The following is a 21685-nucleotide window of genomic DNA, read 5'->3' on the forward strand; positions in this document are numbered from 1 at the left end:
TTTTCACTAATCCACCTAACAACCGGGTGAACAGAGAGTATTTACGTGAGCAGCTTGACATTTGTTGGGTGTTTTTCGTGAAATGTTTTTCGATTTTCAGAAAAAAAGTGCGGACTGCTCTTTGTGAGAGGAGAGACACACAGGGGTGTGACTGGTTTTATGTTGATTACAGAGTCAATGCTCCTGATCAATGGAGATAAAAAAACTAAAACAAAGAGAGGATGACATTTGACATTATATTTATCATTAAAATTTCAGTGTGTAGAATTTAGTGATATCTAGTGGTGAAGTTACATGCTGCAGTTGAATACCCCTCATCTCACCCTGCCCTTCCCAACATGAAAAATAACCCGTGGTAGCCTTCAGTTGTCATAAAAACTCAAAAGGTGTTTAGTTTGTCCAGTCTGGACTAATGTAAAAAACATGGCAGCCTCCGTAGAGAGGACCCCCTTGATGTAAATATAAAGTATTTGAATATGAAGGGACTTTTCTGGGGTAAAGAAAACTACAATTCATACAATTTAGATGAAACAAACTAGTGAAAACTTCATGAGGATTATTCAACATTAAATTTCTGCCAATAGATCCCTTTCACCAAAATCTTACACACTGGACCTTTAAATAAAGTAGTTTAACTACAACTTTACACAAATGGGTCAAAATGTAGTGGTTCCAGGCTACAGCTTTAAAATAGTCACAGAGATGTTGTTTGAGAAACAGAGCAGAGAATATGAGGAAATTCTTCATCCTGATTATGAAATCTCTGATGCTTCTGACCATGAGACTACGCCACAGGGTTAATTGGGAGTTGTTGACGTGTTGAGTCTCTGCCTTTGCAACAATTTTAGCCGTGAATCTGGAATGACTGTGCTAACACTCTGAATCAAGAAAATCAATAGCACATAAACTTAAGTGTTTAGTGCAAATGGAATCCACTTTTGTGTGTCTGCTGTGAAAGGTGACTATGCCAGATGCAGGTTTCAAAATGGTTGTGCTTAGTCTCTTAACCAATTGGCACAGGATGGGAAAGAAAACCATATTTGTGTTGGCACCTTTTGCAGCTTTGCATTGGATGTAAGATAAGACAATGTCAAAATAAGTTCGAGATAATACATCGTCTCAACCAGACGCCTTATGTGACCAAATTGTCTGTCTTGAAGATGTGTAATCTGTGGGATCTGGAGGGGATGATTAATTCTGTCCACTCAATCAACAGACCTGAACAGATGTTGGCAGGGTTCACTAGGCATAACAACTTAACATGTTTTAATGAATGAGCCTCTCTCTCACCGTGTGTGTGTGAGAGCTGTCTCAGACAAACTCAGACAGACCTGGTGACACAAGTGACGAGTAAACAGCAACAGATTGACAGGTCTCTGTTTCTAATCTTTTCCTTCTCCTCCTCCGTCGTCTTCCAAATTTAGAACCGACTTGATTAGATGAAGAAACGTTCTCACGATGATGAAGATGAAGATGAAGATGTGTACCACTAAGGAAAGTGAAACACACTAACACTTTCTTTCTTTACCTCTTCATCTCATCATATTATCCTTTCAGTTTAGAAGGTATTTTCGTTGTGGGTTATGTGCAGCAGTGTAATGCCCGTTGGTTCAGGATTAAAGCAGGACTTTGGAGGCTACAACCGAGACACTGCTCATTTACTTTGAATGGGGTGACCTGATGCGTTGCAGAGCTGCATTGTAGTTCTGTCACATTTTATTTGCAGATTTTATTTCCTGTGCACTTCTCTTTATCATTGTATTGATAGCTAGCATAGCACGTTAGCAGGAAAGCTGGCCATTGTGTATGTGATCAATGTCATGACGATGATCACGCTGGCACTAAATATTGAGCACGCCCAACGTAACGTGTTAACGCAACACATAAGTGTGAGTACTTCAACCTTTTAATTATCATGTTTTAATTGATTCGATTATTATTTGACACTGAACAATGTGGCAGTTGACAAAAAAGAAAAGTATAAACAATTACAACTTTGTAAAACTATTTTTGTATATCAGGAGAATTTCTTTTTCCGTGTTTGCTATTTCAAAGACGACAACAACACGAGGAAAACTTGAAGGACTCACTATCAGCCTGTTACACAATTATGTTTGGAATATATATAACAGGAATCGGAGGTGACCACTGTATTGAATCCCATGACTGCCTGCAATGAATCCCAGTTTTGTTCTGAGTTTAGCTGTAAATATGAATCGCCACCCTGCGTTAATTTTAGCTGTCCCTGTTCCACTTACACAGTTAAAAACATTCATAGCCATTACAACCACAGCCACGGGTATTCATTTCCCTCAGATGCTCCTGTGGGGAGTATTTCAAAGTTAAAGCAAGAAATGGTAGATGCTGCTAAACACTGGCAACAGTGGCCTCTGCAGCCACAAGTGGTAATTACAGGATGCTGTTGAGCTTCAGCAATCAAACTCAAACACTCATGCAACAAACACAGCATCATCATCTCAGTCCAAACCAGAACATGAGCTGTCCACTCATTGCAAGATAGCAATCAATTCTTTAGATTGACTGAAATCATGTGAACCCACAGCAATCCTGCACTAATGAGTGGACACTACAGGAGCTATAGTCTCTCCACCTCTGCCTAGTGCTGTAAAGAATTACATGTCTTGTCCGAGCTAATGCTCAAGATATGGTGCAAGAACAAGTGTAAGCAGCACAGAGTGGGAATGAAAAAGTACAATTTAGAGAGAGAAAATTAGCTAAATGTGACCCAAATCCAACAATGATTCTATATTTTGCCTCCGAACCGAACCAGAGCTGGATGTCTCTTCTAATAAGAGGCATGTGCAGCGTGAATAAAAATCAAGTAGATAGCTCAGCCAACATGGCTGAACCCAACCCAAACCCGAATATCATTTGAAAATGTATATTTATGTTGTATTTATTATTACATATACTTTCTGTACATTATATACAATATAAAGCACATGTAAACAACATATATGGATGTATAGGAAGTTGGTTAAGTCTAAGATAATTATTAATTAATGACTTATGGAGGAGGGGTGATTAAATCAATTAGAAGATGTAGAATAAATCATTAAGTGTTTGATTAATGGTTGTAAATATTCCTTTTTTCAGTAATTTTTTTTTCACTTGTTTGTATAATGTCTTTTTTTATTTACATACAAAAACAAATAAAAAGAAATGAATAAATGAAAAAGGAAAAAAAAGAAAATGTTTCCACAACTTTTTCCTTTTCCTTACTACAAGTCGTTATTTTAATGTAAAAATAGACACATAATGTTGAGTGAAGGGCCTTGGTAAAGGATACAGGATGCATAAAGGATGGGTAGTGATGGACTGGATGGTGTTTGCTGCAATTGCTCCTCCACACAGATGTTTCCTGCTGCTCAGTCATGAGGCCTGGCCTTTAAAAGTTTTGATAACGGTCTCTTGTTTTTAATTATAACAGTTGCTAAGTCACATTGACCAAATCTGTGAAAGTTATCACAATTATAACACTGTAAGAAAGGCCAAGTTGTTGTCATGGTAACACTGACAAGTTGTTGTTTGTTTGATGAAGTTATAAAATGTGCATCCTTGGTATTTATGCTTTTCACATTAATAAGAAAGGATCAGGTTGGACCTCAGGACATGACATTGACATAGATTAATTTCCTGTAACATTACCTTAACCATAATTATTACTTGTCCATCCCTAACCTCAACCGTTCCCTAACCTTCAAGCACGTCTTCACCTTAAAATTCAAAGATACACATTTCTCTTTGTCCCACAGTGAAACCTAATTTCCAAAATGTGACTGTGAAAACAGCTTTAGGCTCCAGAATGAACAGAAATAAACTTTGTGCCAGTTCTTTCCTCTCTCTCTTCGTACTACGCCTACTGTGGACTCCTCTGTCTGTCTTCTCACTCGCTGTCCATATCTTCTACTCCGGTGTGGAACTTTCCATCAAAGCATCTCGTTAATGATGGAGCACTCTCATGCATCTTTAAGCACTTGACAGGTATCTTCCACTGTGCAGTTCAGTCCTTTGAACACACAAATTCACACACGTTGGTTCTGCCGGCTGGGGCAGGCTGTTCTGTAGTGGGTATGGATCATGCACGTGGAGGTGGATTCTACATGGATTCTACTCTCGAAAATTGAACAGGATGACAAGAAGCAACAATATCACAGATCACAGGTCTCTGGCTGTGCTGACTGGTAAATAAATTGAATTAAATTAAGTACATTTAATGAGATTTAATAAAGGAATTACATTTAAAAAATGATAAAATTCCATAATATGAAGAAATTCTATGATTAAATTTAATCATTTATATTTAATTTTGATTCGTGAAATAAATAAGATAAAGTACATTAAACTAAAGAAATTAAATAAATGATATAAAATAACATACATTTAATTAATTGCATTATACACATACCTCAAGAGTCGTATACATTGCTTGTTGCAGTATACAGACAATGACAAAATCAAGAACATTGTAGTTTAATTTGCATCTCAAAAACAAAGGTTATAGATTAAATAAAAATCATTAGCAATATATATTATAAAATTATTACTCCAGGGATTCATAATTTTTTTAATGAATTTGTATAATTTAAAAGTGATGCATACATTATACCTTATTTATTCAAACATTATATAAGAAATACCGAAAGTAATCTGGTAGTCTCTATTACAGAGTTTGGGTAATCCCTTGGATTACATTACCGATTACAATTTTGATGAGGTATCTTGTGACTGTAATGGAATACAATTTTAGTGACCTTTTGTGACCCTCCCTTGTCAAGGATCCAGTCAGATTGACTGGCTGTAGTTAAAACCTCACAGTTAGAATGTGGGACACTCAAACACACACAGACACACACGCATGAAAAAAACAGACACTGGGATTAATATCAAAAGCTGCTTTAGTCCTCGCTGATATGATGGATGATATCTGGATTTAAAATTTAGGATGTTGGCTTTGTCCTTTTCAAATTCGAGATTGAATCCCTAGAAACCATCAGAAAATTCTAATAATTGCTTCCAAGAATGACTTTGTATGCTGCACGTCTCTGAATATTATAAAAGAAAGTTAGCCAAAAATCCCCCTGATATTGTAGCATGTTATACAAAACTGTTCTTCTTTTACAACTGCATCAGTTTAAATGTGTTGGTGGAGATGAAGGATCACATCTTGTGTAGATGAACACATGTATTTCAGTCAAATACAAATTCAATGCAGAAATGTAACAATATTGGAGGAACTAGTAACAAAGCGAGGCTTAAAGTGGGTTTATACACAACAGACAAAAGTAACTCCCACTGACAGAAAACTTGAAAACAAGATATGCCCTTTAAATTGTTTGTCAAGCAAAGAATTTTTTCCCCCCAGTCAAAATACTTTTTTAAGTTACGCCTCTTATTGGTTTATACGTTAAATCATTTCCTCCAGGGATAATGCTTTTGCATTTTCTGACATTTCTGGATTTTGTGTTTCATATATGGCATCTAGAGCTTTTTCAGTTCAGACACAACAAGAAGAAAATATTTTCTGTCCGGAATATTCATGCAAAGGGTGGGGCCTGGCTAGAGCTTGCAAAAGGCATCTATTCTCGAATCTCTGTCTTTAGACGCTATCTTCTAAAATGGTACCTCTTTTTTTAGCCTTTTTTATCCCGTTACATGGACTTAGTCAGACATTTTCTGGACATTTTACCATAGGGGGCTGGCAGGAAAAATGTCCAGACATTCCGACTCAGACGTTTGAATTCTCACATCCAGCCCTTCCGGAACATTTCAGCACATGCATGTCTGAAGGCAGCTTAAGTTCACACAGTCGGGGAAGCACCTGGGCACCTTTTCCTCCTGCACTTCAATTACACAAATGACAAATTACAGGATCAGTTGTTCTGTGTGTAAGAGCATGTGTCGTGTGAACATACAGATTTATGTGGGATCAATTTCACTTGGAGGCTATTTCCACACACACTTGTAACCTATCTGTGTGTCTGACAGTCCATTACCAGACAACAGGTCTTATGTGAACTCAAAGATCCCGTCTCCTCCCAAGTGTCATTCATCCCTCCTTTCTCTCTTTTCATCAGTGGCTCCGTTTTCACTCTTTGTCCTTGGATGTCCCACATGTCCTATGGTCATAATCTGAGACATACATCCATTCATAGTTTAGGGTTCCTGTTATCAGGTTAGAGGAAACACAACCTGTTTCACTGCAGCAGTTTGAAAACAATATTGGAATCAAGAGCATTTGGAGAGCCAGAAAATGTTTGTGTTAATGTTCCCAACTCCACATAATGACACAACAGTTGTGATGTTACACAGAATAAAATCAGCTGAAGAAATTAGATTCACATGTTACCTCTGGGGTCTATTGCTCTTCACACGGCATCAAGCTTGAAGAAAGAAAAAAGCTTATTTTAGAGTCTTGATGGTGACTGTGAAGCAGTTTTACTGTGTGTGGAGTTATTCCACAATGTATTGCTTTATGTATAAAGTGAATCTATACCCTTAGGTCTTAGGAGCCTCCTCAGCCTGAGACAAAGTTCTGAGGTTAGTCCTGAAAGAAGGGTATCAGGTGAAGCTGGCCACCATTAATAGCTCAGACTACTCCTAGTCATCCAGAGACTGGCATCCTGTTGTTGTCTGGAAGATTTCCAGTGATACGGTTGATTTACTTGCCTTAATGTGACCTCTACCTTTTCGTGTGTGTGTGTGTGTGTGTGTGTGTGTGTGTGTGGCACTAACAGTGAAAGCAGAGACAGATTACTGCAAGTAATGACAAAATCTAATATAACATGAGGCATTTTCTTCCCTGAAGGTGAACACTGACAGATATAAGGATAAATTACAAGAATGCTGACTCACTTTCTTCTTCTGTCTGTCTCTCACTGGCACGGACACATGCGTGCACGCACATGCACACACACGTGCACACCTTTCTAAAAAACATCAGACCACATAAAACATGAGACATTACTTAAAATTCCAGAATATATTGCATCAACATAACAGTAAATCATATACTGATATGTACAAATACAGTGTAATGGTCTTGGTGGTGTGATAAACCCTCACCTGTGGTAGTCATGACAACACAAGGTAATCACTTCAGGCCAGTCTACCTCTGAGTAGCACAACTGTGACTTTACAGACAAGGGACTGACATTCATATCATTATAATGGACGTACTGTATAACCACTGTATTCTTCATTATATCCTTAAAGCTGAAGTATCATCAAGACGCATATTAAAACTTAAAATATTATTTTATTTGTTAACACAAATGAATTAAGTTGTTTAACTTCAAATTAAGGTTAACGAGTTACACAACAGCTAACTTTAATCTGAAAGAACTTAATTCATTTGTGTGTTTGCAATGAAATTTACTTTTTTGTATGAATATTAATTTGACTACTAAAGCCATTTTGAGATAATAACATCCTGGAGCTAGAATTACATGCCACTTTCTTTCAAACATTTCTATTATAATTAGTAAATACAAGATATAAAAAAGTACCATTTTGACATTGCATTAACACAGCATAATTTACAATTAGTCCTGCAACAGCCCTGTAACAGTTCCCTTTATACCCTGTATTCAGCAGTTATCTTTGGCTTCTCTCTACTTTCAGTTTTTTTCTGATCACGTTGTAACTGAAACTTTCACTCTGTCAATATGATGTCCACTAATGGATGGTGATGATGCTCATAGCATGAGATCCAGAAAGTATGCGTTTCACAAACAGATTCAATCTATGCTGTACTTTGGCTACGTTAGACTGTATTTCAGGTCAGAATGCATTTCTGTATCAGACAGCATTTGGGAAAGTAACTCTCCCAATCAAATGCCAGAATGGAGAATAAAGTCTACATTTTCAACCAAGATGAAATGAAAAATATGAAGCATATATGCATGATGAACATGGGAGTTACAGTAAGATTATGTATGGCGAGTTCAACAGCATCCTAAATAATACATTTAAGGCACTCCATTATATACATAGTGTGAAGTCTGATGACTATAATTGTGGAGTATTGTCACCCACGATACATATCAGAGAGAAAAATAAATACAATGAAATTGTGAGACATTTGTAGATAAATACAGCAGGGCTATATCCTAGAAACTATACACAAGATACACATTCTTACGGAAAAATTGTGTTTGAGATATTTGTGTTGAGTAATGTTTTCTTAAACAACCTTGGTCCTGTTTGAGTAGGATTGGCCATCATTCCCATCACTTGATGATTTTGCACTTTCAGTATCGTGTTAGTAAGCATGAGAGTTGGTCACCTTTCCACAACCTACAAGTCATCATAAACATCATTTGTTAGCTCCTGCAGCAGCAGCAGAAAGGCCATTCCTATAAACAGAGCCAAGAAGTGGCTCCATATAACACACAGGCTGGTGGCATTTAACTCCTCTCTTTTATTTTCATTTAATTTGTCTGGTTTAAACCTGTATAACTCTTATACTTTCATGGCCCTTGAAGAAACTTCAAATTTCCACTATTTTTAAAGTTGTATTTCAAGGGTGGTTTGCTGGTGCACAAAATGTTCTAAGCAATAGGATTAATGGCCAAGATAATACAAACAAGACCAAAATTATCAAAACAACTTTAAACATATATACTGCTGAAATATGACAATGAAGGTTTTTTTCTGCTTAACTAAAAAAAGTGTCCTTATGCTAAAACTTGTAATATGTTGACATCTTGAACATGACTTGTCTGTTATTCATCATTTTCATATTAGACATTAAAGAGGTAATTAGGGTATGCCCTGTATTTCATTATAAAACATATTTTTCAGTACACAAACAAGATACCTCACTTCCCGTTCTTCGGGAGAAATCATGAAAGTTAAATACCTCTATATTATCTTTATCTTTAATATTCCTCCACTGCTTTGTGGCAGTCTCTCCTTCAGTTATTTCCCTTTGTCCCTCTGCCAGATGCCATTGGATATAGTGAGCGAGGTGTTGCTGCCCTGCTTGGTATCTGTCTCAGCCTTCATTGCTTGCTCATTAGCATCTGTCAACGGCAACTTCTCCTCTGCCTCTGTCTCTCTATGGTAGAAGTAGTTGAAGTTAGAGACAATAACAGGAACAGGCAAAGCGATGGTCAGCACACCTGCAATGGCACACAGGGTGCCCACCATCTTGCCCCCCATGGTGATGGGACACATGTCCCCATAGCCCACAGTGGTCATGGTAACCACAGCCCACCAGAATCCATCAGGTATGCTGACAAACTGTGTGTTAGGCTCATCTACCTCAGCAAAGTAGATAGCACTGGAGAAAAGGATGACTCCAATGAAGAGGAAGAAGATGAGCAAGCCAAGCTCACGCATACTGGCCTTCAGAGTCTGTCCCAGGATCTGCAGTCCCTTGGAGTGACGAGAGAGTTTAAATATGCGAAACACCCTGACAAGGCGGATGATACGAAGAATTGCCAAAGACATGTTCTGCCCTGAGCTCTCCTCTGGCGTTGTGACCATTTCTGTAACCACAGTGACAAAATAGGGGATTATGGATATAATGTCAATGATGTTCATGAGGTTGTGGAAAAATTCCTTTTTGCTGGGACAGACCAAAAACCGCACACACAGCTCAAAGAAGAACCAGGCGATGCAGGCGGTCTCAATGATGAAGAAGGGATCCGAGAAAGTTGTGGGCTTTGCACCAGGTGGAGCCGTGTAACCACTGGTTTGGTTGAAAGGTTGTGGAACTGTGGGTACAACTGGGTCAGAGTCATCTCTAAATTCTGGAAGAGTTTCCATGCAGAAAATAATGATGGATATGACAATAACAAAAACAGATACAAGTGCTACACCCCGGGCAGCATTGGAGCTCTCTGGGTACTCAAACAGCAACCAGAATTGCCTGTACATGTCATTATTGGGTAGAGGTATGTCAACATCCTTTATAAATCCTTCATCCTCTCTGAACTGCTCCAAGGCCTCACTTCCAAGCTCATAGAACACAATTTCATCTGCAAACACATCAAGGGGAACATTAGCTGGTCGTCTGATCTTACCCCCTGACTGGTAGTAATACAAGATCCCGTCAAAACTGGGTCTGTTCCGATCGAAGAAATACTCATTCCTCATTGGATCGAAGTACTCCATTCTCTTCAAAGGGTCTCCAAGCAGAGTTTCAGGAAACTGGTCCAATGTTTTGAGCTGCGTCTCAAAACGGAGACCAGCAATGTTGATGATGACTTTCTGATCTCCATCCTCGAGCCCACGTTTATCGGCAAATAAATCTTCGCAGCACTCCTTGGTGAGCCGACTGAAGATTGTCTCACTCTCCTTAGTGCCCTCACTACTTAGCAGCAATTTCCAGTTGGAGATCATGCTGGCACAGCTAGTGCGCCCCCGCCTGCTTGGGGTTGCCATCGTAGGGGACTGGGGCACCACCAGGGTCTGTGCCAGTGGAATGGGTGAAGATGAGGTGGATTCCCAAAAGCAGGAGGGCACAGTACTGTGGTGGGAGGGTGTAGAGGAAAGTTGAGAACCTCGCAGAAGGTAGTTGCCGCCTGGGTTGTGGTCCTCTGGGGGCAGGTCCACAGTGAGAGCTGTGGTCTCATCAGCATATGTGTCCACCTCATCCTCAAGGCTGCCCTCAAGTTCATCCAGGCTCTCAAAGTCTACCAGGGCCACCTCCATGGCTGCAGTTCAGCCAGTGCAAAGCCTTGACACCCCAGGGTAAGACAATCACACACAGATGGACTGATTGGTGGCTCAATCACACGATTCAGCAGTGAAGAACCAGAGAATCCTGTCGTCAGCAAAACTTACACAAACAGGACAAATTGTTTGTCTTCTCTATTCTTCCCTCCCTCTAACACCTGCAGAGTGAGAGACAGAGAGAAAAAAATTAGTGTCTTCCTGTCAATGGTGAAGGGTTTGTTTTGTGAAATTGTCATCAGCTTACAAGAATATCATGTCTGAAAGTACATGTCCTATCATGACTCTTAGTTTCCTTCTCTCTGGAAACCACCAGCACCAGAAAGATGACTGAAAGTTGGAGCTACGGAAATGACGGTAGAAAGAGGAAGAAGAGGTTGAGGCTGCTGGAGGATTGGTAGAAAGAAAGGAGAGATTAGCAGTAACACTGGGGTGAGGAGATTTGACCAGTTTGGAAAGACAGACGTAGTAGTGAAGTCTTTGAAAGTTCTTTCCACAGTCTGTTATTGTGGAGGCACTGTGATGAGTCATGTAACTGTGAAAAGGGAAAAAAAGCAAATGATTAAACAAAACAGTAACCAAATAATTGGATGTAAGTGTAGCTAATGGAGGGCTTATTTGTAAAAGTGACCTAAAATCAGGCTGTAGGAGGAGAGGGTAGGACAGGACAACTGGGGCTGTGCATTCATTAGTGCATAATTAAATGCCTGTGCTGCGATAGCATGGGCTTCACTTCCTCCAGACACCAGGGCTCATTTATAAGCCGGACTGTTCCCCTTAATTTCCTCTCGCCTTGAGAATACATTAGTCTGACTGTTTCTATTCTGCTGTTTGTTTTACGTCTTTGTTAAATTTATCTTTCATTCACATAAAGAAATAAATCATTTGTAGGCTGACTTGTGAGGTGCATGCATTTGACATTTGTTTGGATCTGTGTGTGCATTGTGCTTACACTGTACACGTGAGCATGTGTGTGATCGAGTGCTGACGCCTGCAGATGTTTAATTAAAGACTCCAGAGATGAGTCACCACCTGAAACGCCAGTGATACCAACCCGGCTGAGGGGAGGGAGAGGCCCGCTGAGTGAATGAGGACGACATGAAAATTGTTGGGAAGACGGATGTGGGCGGGATGAGATGAGGAAGGAAAGTGACAGTGAGAGAGAATGGGAGTTGAAAGGTGGGTGGATGGAGAGACAGGATGATGAGAGACAAGGACAGAGGGTTTCTCACGGAGAGAAGAAACAGATGACGATGAGGGGGTAAGAGAAACAAGGGATTATGCGAACTGACAGATGTATCTAATAGGAAAAAAAAAACACCTACAGCTTTAATGACGGATCACCACTCAGAGCTAAAATGATCATTCCAACCCAACCCCTCTCTCCTCCCATCTTCCACCACATGACTGGAATGACATGATCTGACCCTTTGAACAACCAGAACTGTCTCATTGTCTTAAAATAGAAGCTCCACTAACAAAACATACAAAGATCAGAACATGGAAATTAACCAATGATATTGCTCTGATTCCTAATGTAGATAGGCCATTATTGTTTAATTTTGCTAAATGCAACCGAAAGACCTAAAAAATGCTTAAATGTCTGCCTCTGAAAGTAATAGAACCCCATGTGAGTGCTCTGACTCTCTGAAAAGACAAATTGTTTCTAAAACGAATCAAGATGGTTGCACTGATTCAGCCGTTTTAGAGACGTGGCCAAGAAGAACTGATCAATGTGGATTTCTTTGGGGGGGAATGTCGATACTGATATTAGGGAGTAAATAAAAATAAAACATAAACACAACAAATATATAGAACTTGAACAAAACAATAAATCAAAACATAAACACTGATATGTCAGTGATATTGACCAGTATTATCAGCTAACCATCGGTCTCTACCAAGATCTATTGAGAGTCTCTGGATTAGGAATTTACTTTCATAAACTGCCATGCAAAACCTGCTCTCTAGACTCTTTCTGTTGCATAAAGAAACAAACAGCCCATGCTATGAGACAGAGCTACAAACAGCAGCACACACCTTACCTGACTTATGAAGAAGCCTACGAGCCATGTGTGTGCAATATTCTGTAAAAAGGTCAAAAAGAAGTGGGACAAAAGGCTCCTCCACAGGTTCTGACACTGCGGCTGCTCTCTGCTAACACCACAGTCAGGATCAGAATGACTAATCTATCACAGACAGCATTGGGTAACCTTATGCTGAAGTAGAAACTAGAGCTGTAGCAAAGGCCACATGTGCACACATGCACACTCACGAATGAATTCAAACAGGCCTGCACACAGAAGAACAAAGGAAAGACAGACAGTGTAAAAGGACCTGATGCTAAACACTGTTCATCTTGTGGATGTGTTTGTGTGTGAGTGCTGTGGGCCAGGTGTCCTATAAACTGTCTCACATCATGATCTGGGTGATGTGCTCAAGGCCCAATGGAGTGGAGCGGTGCGATAAGATCCTCAGATTTCTACATGTTTACACACAAACACATTGAGGCCATATCCATATCTGATTTATTAACAGTATCCCAATTAATAATTGATGCTTAACAAATCCATTTACATGTCTGACATGGCTGAGAGGGAAAGAACGACGAGAGAGTGACGAGTCAGAGAGCTGCCTTCCTGACATACCTCCCTGTCTTCACGCTGTAAAATGTATTTGTGCACACAGGCATGCAGGGAAGCTGTCACTCCACTCCATGAGTATGTGTGAACACAACTGTGGAGAGTCATGTCAACACTGTTAAAGTATGGCTCATTCAATATCATATCAGTATTTATTGATGTGAGATTTAATCCTGATTTAAACCATTAAATACTCAATATGACTTGCTATTTAAAATGATTAATTATTATCATGTTTTCACCCCATCTGTTTCTTTGTTTCTCAACATGATTTTGCAAAAAATACTCCACAGATTTCCACAGAATGTGATGCAAGGATAGGACATGGAAATAGGGCAGATCCAGTAACATGCGTTATAATTCATAGATCTTGATGAGAAAATCTGGCATTTTAAGGGAACTGATATCTATAAGTGTAAAAAAAATTTGAACTTGCTAATTACAATGCTCTACTGAGTTGTAATTGTAAAAGAAAAAAACTAACTAAACTAAATGGACCATGAAGCAGTAAATTGAAACGTTTTATAGATTCCAGAAAAACATATTGGCAAAAATACTTTTTACTTTAATCTGGAAGTTTAGTAGGAAAAATGGCTGCATTTAACACCAAACCAGAAACTCTGACTTTACTGAGATGAAAAAGCAAGTAGTAGTTTAACATTAAAGTATAAATAATCAAATCTACTTTTGTCCACACCCTGGAGTTGGAGGTTTCTCTTTTGACTTATTTTCATCACAAACATTTAAAAAGCTAAAATGCAGTGCAGACAGTTACATTAGTGGGCAAGGACTTGACTTATGGGCTTTAAAGTTCACCCAAAATGAAAATTCACTGCTTATCTACTCACCAATATGCTGATGGAGTATTTGTCCACAAAACACTTCTGTTTACCCCTGAAACTCCAAAAGAATTTTGTGGACTCTAACACTTCACCCACCACTCCATCATCATAGTGGTCAGTGAATTTCCATTTTTGGGTGAACTATCCCTTTAAGCTCAAAGAAAAGAATAAATAAATGATGACAGGATACATTTGTACATGATTCTACATATACACATATCGTATTCTGTAATACATTAATATATTCATGTAACATGCCTTTGCCAGACGGTAGCAGCTGCGCTTTGCAGCAGTGAGGACAAAATGCTTCCGAAGAGGTAACATGACCTTGACTCGTGGTAGGACAGTGAAAAAGAGGTGTCATATGGGGCCCACGCCAACGCATGACTATTCTTACCACTCTATTAATACACGGGAAGTCAAAAAACCAATGAAAAGTCGTTCTACATATGAAGCTCTGACGCAAACTAACACAGGAAAGCCCTGCACACACAGAGTGGGAGGGGCAAAAGACTGCATGTGTGGGCCAACATGGGAATCTCCATCAGAAATATACTCTTACACGCAGTGCTGAGCAACTGTACAGTTTAGTGAGCTTGCCCTTGTGACACTACCACATGTGCGTAAACATGAGCAGATGTTCAGGAAGATCTAGATTAACAGCAAGCTAAGGCTTTGCTAGCTGGTCTGCAAGAAATACCATCATCAGACATAACGTCTGATGACAGTGAGTTACACTGAGTAATAATTAACCTTTTCTATTCAGCAGAAGATTTGCTTCATTAACTGATGCAAGGCGACCATCACTGTCACTACATGTGTCAGACATACATGAACTACTTCAGACAAGTGCAGCACCAACTTAGATGACTTTCCAATAATGTGTTTAATGTGAAGACACGTTTTTGCAAATCAACACACACCACTGAAAAAAGATACGGACAGCAACACACTCACTTTTGGTGCGGATCAAAACTGCTGACTTCAGATCTTTTAAAGCCATGAAAGGTTTTCAAAGAGATCAAGCTTAGTGTATTACGGCCATTATGTCTGTCTGACGTTAGCTGGTACTTTTTTTTTTTCTTCATGTGTTTGTGTGTGTGTGTGTGTGTGAGATCCCTGAGTAATTCCACTCAGGGTTGAGGCTTCATTAAAGTTTCAAGTGATCTTTTGCTTGCAGCTGATCCTGGTGCATATTTCAAATTTTTAATTGGATTGGTCGTCAGGTCAGCCTTTGTTCTTTTATCTCTAAGTACTTCATCTAAGTACTTCATGTGGCTCTGCACAAATACTGCTAAACTACACACTGTTTAACAAAGGGCCATATTGAGATGCAAATATACTTTACTTTTAAGATATACTGCTGCAGTTGTTTCAACTCACCGAAAATGATCTGCCTTTAAATAATAGTTCAATCCCCTCAGCACACACTGACATTCCAACACACTTTACTGACTAATATTCATTATCACAAGAATAAATCTGCAGTGTGCCAGATGTTTGCAGCTGAGCACAGTTGGTGTATCTGTTAAGTGCGCTCACACAAGTGTGTGTGTGTGTTTGTGTGTGTGTGTGTGTGTGTGTGGGGGGGGGGTGACTATATAGGACTATCACGGGACATACTCTCACTTTAAGGCACAGTAAATACAGTACGTTTGACCTTGTGTGCTGAAGCGTTTGTTATCAACCTGTGATGTGCTGCTGCTACTGCTGGTGGATGCGGTAGTGGTGGTGTGTGTGTGTGAGGGCATGGGTTGGTAGAGCTGATATTTTTGGACCGGAGTTTTGACCCTATTAAACAGATTAATGCAGGCTGGGCAGCTCAGTGCCATAAGCCGAGGGATCTCTTCCGTCAGATCAACACAGATATGATAGTGAGCCACACAAACACAAAAAAAGCAGCACACTTACACACAAATGTGCAAATCTACAACCAAATGTTCATTGTTAACTTCAGAATCCATGTGTAGAAACTGAACTATATTAAAGCTTGGTTAAGGTTCAGCGTTTACATCAGCTGTGATGAGTAGTTGATTAATGGGGTTTTTTTTCAATTTAAATGCTAATAATTCTCTGGGTCCGGTTTCTCAATGTGCATATTTAACTCTTTCCTTTGTAACATATGAGCATGAAGTAAATATATTTCAATCAGCAGAGACTGATAAAGGAATGACCAGGTCAAAAAGTGCTATGAAATAGATGGTTTCAATATGTAGAAAACTTCCTCTGAGGACAGACACTGGTGGCTGTGGACTTCAAGAGAGGTAACGTCTGATCGGAGGGAAGAAGTTCAGGCATCCACAGTCAAGGTGAAGAGGTGAATCACAAAACTCATGGTGCTGAAATGACAGATGGAACACTTGAAGGTTGACAGCTAACAAGTGATTGGCTCAAGGCAAAGTGTCAGGTTGTGATTGGCTGAGACAAGAATGAGGTGGTGGAGATAAGACATAGTGGGAAATAGGGTCCCCTGCTTACAGAATGTTTCATTTTTTCTTTTGGATTGTTCTTCAGATAAAAAAAAGCTATTTTCTGACATTTCAAATTGCCCATATTTGGGCCATTTTCAGGTTTACTTGCTATATACTGTTGTTTGCATTTGTCAGTTGTCATCTGAACCACCTTCGCAAACAAGACTGGAGCAGGATGTTTCACAGTGGAAAGCTTTTGTAGCTAATATTTCATATTTTACATTTTATTTTTGTAATCTATGTTGACTGGAGCCATGTAACTTTGGGATATAGACAAATAAGTCAGACCATAGACTGAATGTTAAGATGGAAACCTAGTCGCACCCTAGTGACTGGCTTCAGCTGTGAGAGGGATTTAGAGGACTCCTCCTCTCCATACATTGTCTAAATTTACAGATTCTCTTGTTTCTACCCAGTCTGACTTTACACGTGTCCGATGACACTGTTTGTTTTTCTAAGTGTCGTGTGTCAGGCTGTTAAAAAAATCATTGTTAGTTAAAAACCCAGACTTAGTACTGCAATATATAAACAACCTTTTCTTTTGGGTACAAAAATGCAGATATTGTTTATTTACATGATTCATGATACAAATGTCTTTCTTCATTACCATCATGACTGAAAGTGATCCGTTTACAAGCACACATATACTCTATAAGTCAAAAGTGTACATAGCATAAATACACAACACACACCAGCAAAATACTACTCATCACAAAGCCAGTCATTTCTATCCAGTACAAACACACCTCTTTTCTATTCACATGTTCAGACAGTATCACAGATGGTAATTGAGAATATTTTTTTAATTATCAAACAACTATTATCCGAATAACAGATGTTTATGAATATCGTAACCTTACCCCTCTCTCTTGAGCTTTCACATCACTTACTGAAATATGAATTACAAATGTCCATTTGGTAATTCAGTTTTAACAACCAGAGCCAACAAGGCTTCTCAGTAATGGAGCTAAAAATAGATGCAAAATGGACCCTCCAGTACTTCAGAGTGTGGCAGCAAGAAGGTGACATTATACTGTATGTTTTTATTAAATAAATGAATGTGTCTGACTTTTGTTTTGGTTTGTTAGTTTGTCTGTTATTTATCAGGCTCACACAAAAACTACTTGACAGATATCCAACTTAAACCATAAAATAAACCATAACATTTTGGTGCAAAATAAATCTGCTCTTTTTTAAATCTGAATTAACAACTTCATTATCTCATTAATTCAGAAAAACAGAGCACAGAGATACAGCTGTTGCTGCATATCAGCTGAACCCTGATAAGCAATCCTCTAACAGTGCTGTGTGGTTATGTGGTTATGCTAAAAAGATAAAATAGGCTGTTTTAATGAATTAACAAGATGGCAATACACTTCTGTAGTTTTAAAAAAATTGTGTTGATTTCTCAAATAATTATTCATGAATCTAGATGGAGACTGATAACAATGAGTGTGTGCAGTTTGGTGCAAATCCAAATAAAAATCCAGATCTACTAAATGTATATAAGGTGAAACTGAATTAAACATGGCTGATATGCAATATTATGCCTAAAAATGTAAAAAAAACAAACATCTTAATATGAGTTTGCTCATGTCACCAATGCATGCCCACTCCATATGTCTGTCTGGAGCAGATTTGTTGTCTATGTGCAGTCTCTGTGGGGCACTCATAGCTGACATGGGTGTCTGCAGGCTCCAGGCCAAGTCCCAGTGCACAGCAGCTGGGACCGAAATCCTCCCCTGGCTTTTCGACAACACACACACACACACACACACACACACACACACACACACACACACACACACACACACACACACACACACACACACACACACACACACACACACACACACACACACACAATGAAGGCAACAACAGCATGAGCGAAGTACAGCCAAAAATCAACTCCCGATAAATTAAAAACTTCCAGTGGAGCAGCTAAATACATCACAGAGACACAACTGGAGGCGATGACACTGAAGGTGAGACTCGTGTAATGTACTCAGGCAGAGGGACAAATAAAAACGCAGTTTGATGGAATCAGACAGACGGTCCACGGTCCATGGACAAAGACTGAACACTGCTGGTTAATGTGTCAAGACGCCCTGAATTACTGGCAGAGGTGCCAGTGTGAGTCTGTCTGGATGAAAGTGTTACACACATGGTGGCCGGCAACCATCAGAGCAAAGTTATCAATGAAACATAAAGGCTTCAAGATAAATGAACAATGAAATTCATAGCACATCAGGTCGTAGGCCCATCAGAGGGGATTTGACAATCACTAGGTGTTTTGTAGCAGGTTGAATGAAATTAAATGAGCATTTGATTTTACCTCAAAGTACAGACACTCACTCAGTGTTATCCCTTCCACACACACATACACAGACAGGCATTCCTCTTTAAGCCGGTCTCATTTTCAAAAATATGACGTTATGTTTTTTTAGAAGCTTTTTTTTGTGCCAGATCCAGACAGAAAATATGGCCATCTGGTCTGACTCTCCACATGTCACTAATCCCAGGTAGCGTACTAACAAGTGATGTACGCACGCACACACACACACACACACACACACACACACACACACACACAGAGATGCCAAAATGCACCGTGCACACTGAGTGAAGCCACATCTGCTTATAAATGACACACGCTGTACACTTTTGAACCCTCAAGACAAATTTTCTCCGTCACAGTATCAGCTTACTGACATAAACAGACTCATGGCTACAAGTCTACTTATATGTGCATACACAATAACACAAATAACACAACACGCTAGATTATGGCTATTGATTGGTGATCTTCACACAGGAAGAAATAATCATGAAAGGAATCATATATTTTTTATATATATATAAATACAATGTTGGTTAACATTATGGGATATCTACTGTCATTTCCATTAATTTCCGACAAGCACACGTTGACCAATTGCACGGTCTACAGAGCCATGTCATCTCCCCTGGTCAGGGAAGTACGAGAGGAGCTCTTCAACTGTCAGTTTCCATCACAGAGCCAAAAAACTTAACCAATTCTTACCTGTTTTTGTAACAGCAGTATTTTACTTTTTAAGCAAGTCTGTTTCTGTGAAGGAAATCAAGCCGAGGTGCTGGATTTACTCAAATCCTGAACATTTTTAAAACAACTAAGATGAAAAAGACGCGAAAACAAATTCAGTATCACAGGACAGGATCGATGCTCAATATGCCAGTCCTGCAGCCTACTAGCATTTTATTTCATATTGTCCATTTCAGTGTTATCCAAATACATTTTACATAATAAAACATTACACTTAGACATCAACAAAAAATGTACATATGTTTTGTTTATAATTTCTCAAGTTATTTGACTGAATCAAATTTACTCAACATGATAGTAAACTTATGGCCCTTTACATTAAACTAATGTAATAAAGTTACATGGTATTTTAAACATGTAATTGACATAGATAAAGTCAACATTATGAGCATACATTGTTTTGAGTGCAATCTAAATACTTTTTAAATTTCCTTTCCTTTCAAAAATCACATATAACAAATCAACTATCCACTAATCAATAGCCAACATAAATGATACTCAATAAGCTCATACTGTTTCATTCATCATTTTCTTAAATTGAATTATAGTTTAGGAACATTTCAAATCATTGTCCAGAGAGCTGCTCAGGTCACCAATTAAAAATCTATGATTTAGTCTTGATTTTTTTCAGCACCTACTTAAACCAGGGAGGGAAAATAGAAGAGTTGTGCAGACTCATGGAAGAATTGACCTTAATTGAAAAGAATGTATCCCTTCTTTCCTCTGATTTGTTTCCATTTGGGTGAATTGTCCTTCTTTTATTCACGAGTAAAAGAAGGTGGATGTGATTTCTCTGTAGCTCCAGACTCACACTTAAGTAGCGCGAACGTGCAACAGCTGGTTGAATGAAAGAAAACGCGCAGGGAGGTGACGGATCATGAGGAGCCAGTGACGGACGCACGGAGGAGAAGTGGAAGCGGAACCTACCTTCAGTCCCGTCACGATCCCCGCACATGCCCGGGCTGTGCTGGCGAAAGTTTGTTCGCTCCGGGCCGTGCCGGAGGCATGGTTAATGAGCACCGGATCCACTGATCCCCACGTACTTCCTGTCGCCCCCGGGTTGACCGCACCGACAGCAGGCGCGGTGGAGGTGCACCGGCCAGATGTGACAATGATATAACAACTGCATGGTTAAATGTGGCTAATTCCCCGCTGGCAAAAAAACCTGTTTATTTATTTTTTCTTCTTCGTCCTCCAACCAAAGCTGCAGCCTGTGGATCTGTTTATCTCCAGGGAGGGGAGGAAGGGAGGGAGGAAGGGAGGGAGGGAGGGAGAGAGAGAGAGAGAGATGCTTTCTTGATCACAATCTTTCATGATAACTTTCGCATTTGTAATCATAAATACTCAAACGACACATTTAAAATTTCTATCTAACAACAATATGGACATTAGAGGGATAGTTCACCCAAAAAATGAATATTCACTCATTATCTAGTCACCACAATGCCGATGGAGGAGGTGGGTGAAGTGTTTTAGTCCACTCCTTTAGGAGTTTCAGGGGAAAACAGTGTTGCAGCCAAATTTAATAAAACGTAAGTAAATGGTGACAGATTCTGCAAACATAAAAAACAAAACACAGAAATAAACATAAAATGCCTCCATACTGCTCCTGTGGTGTCATCCAAGTGTGCGTATGACCCCGCATTCAAATTCGACTCAAAAAAGAGTTTATATACAATATGTTTTTAGCCGAAATGTCCGCTGTGATCCAGATGCAAACGCGGCTCATGGGATATCAGTGGCTGATTACCCCTGAAACTCCAAAAGTGTTGTGTGGACTCAAACACTTCATCAACTCCTCCATCGGCATAGTGGCATAGTAGAGTAGATAATGCGATCATTTTCATTTTTAGGTAAACTATCCCTTTAACGATATTCCCCATAGGGATATTGATACTGTTATTGGTCACTTTAACGTCCCATGGCCTGAACCTGCCCAGGAAC

General features: G+C 39.3%; 1 protein-coding gene across 2 annotated transcripts; it reads right to left on the minus strand.

Moving 5' to 3' along the window:
* Positions 1 to 4896: 4896 nt before the first annotated feature.
* On the minus strand, positions 4897 to 20965 carry kcna10a (potassium voltage-gated channel, shaker-related subfamily, member 10a). 2 transcript variants are annotated; one of them, XR_002203126.2, is made up of 5 exons: positions 20669 to 20965; positions 8885 to 10865; positions 6877 to 6950; positions 6371 to 6404; positions 4897 to 6153 (listed from the first exon to the last, which is right to left on the minus strand). XR_002203126.2 is itself a non-coding variant. In XM_020096457.2 (2 exons), exon 2 carries the CDS (start codon positions 10681 to 10683, stop codon positions 8944 to 8946), a length of 1740 nt encoding a protein of 579 aa, XP_019952016.2. In that variant the 5' UTR covers positions 10684 to 10865; positions 20669 to 20965; the 3' UTR covers positions 6983 to 8943. The 2 variants fall into 2 exon arrangements, 1 of the variants encoding a protein (XP_019952016.2); XM_020096457.2 differs by lacking the exons at positions 4897 to 6153; positions 6371 to 6404; positions 6877 to 6950 and having other exon boundaries at positions 6983 to 10865.
* Between the last annotated feature and the right edge of the window lie 720 nt (positions 20966 to 21685).

Source organism: Paralichthys olivaceus, chromosome 6 (genome assembly GCF_024713975.1).
Source record: "Paralichthys olivaceus isolate ysfri-2021 chromosome 6, ASM2471397v2, whole genome shotgun sequence".
Taxonomy (NCBI): Eukaryota; Metazoa; Chordata; class Actinopteri; order Pleuronectiformes; family Paralichthyidae; genus Paralichthys; species Paralichthys olivaceus.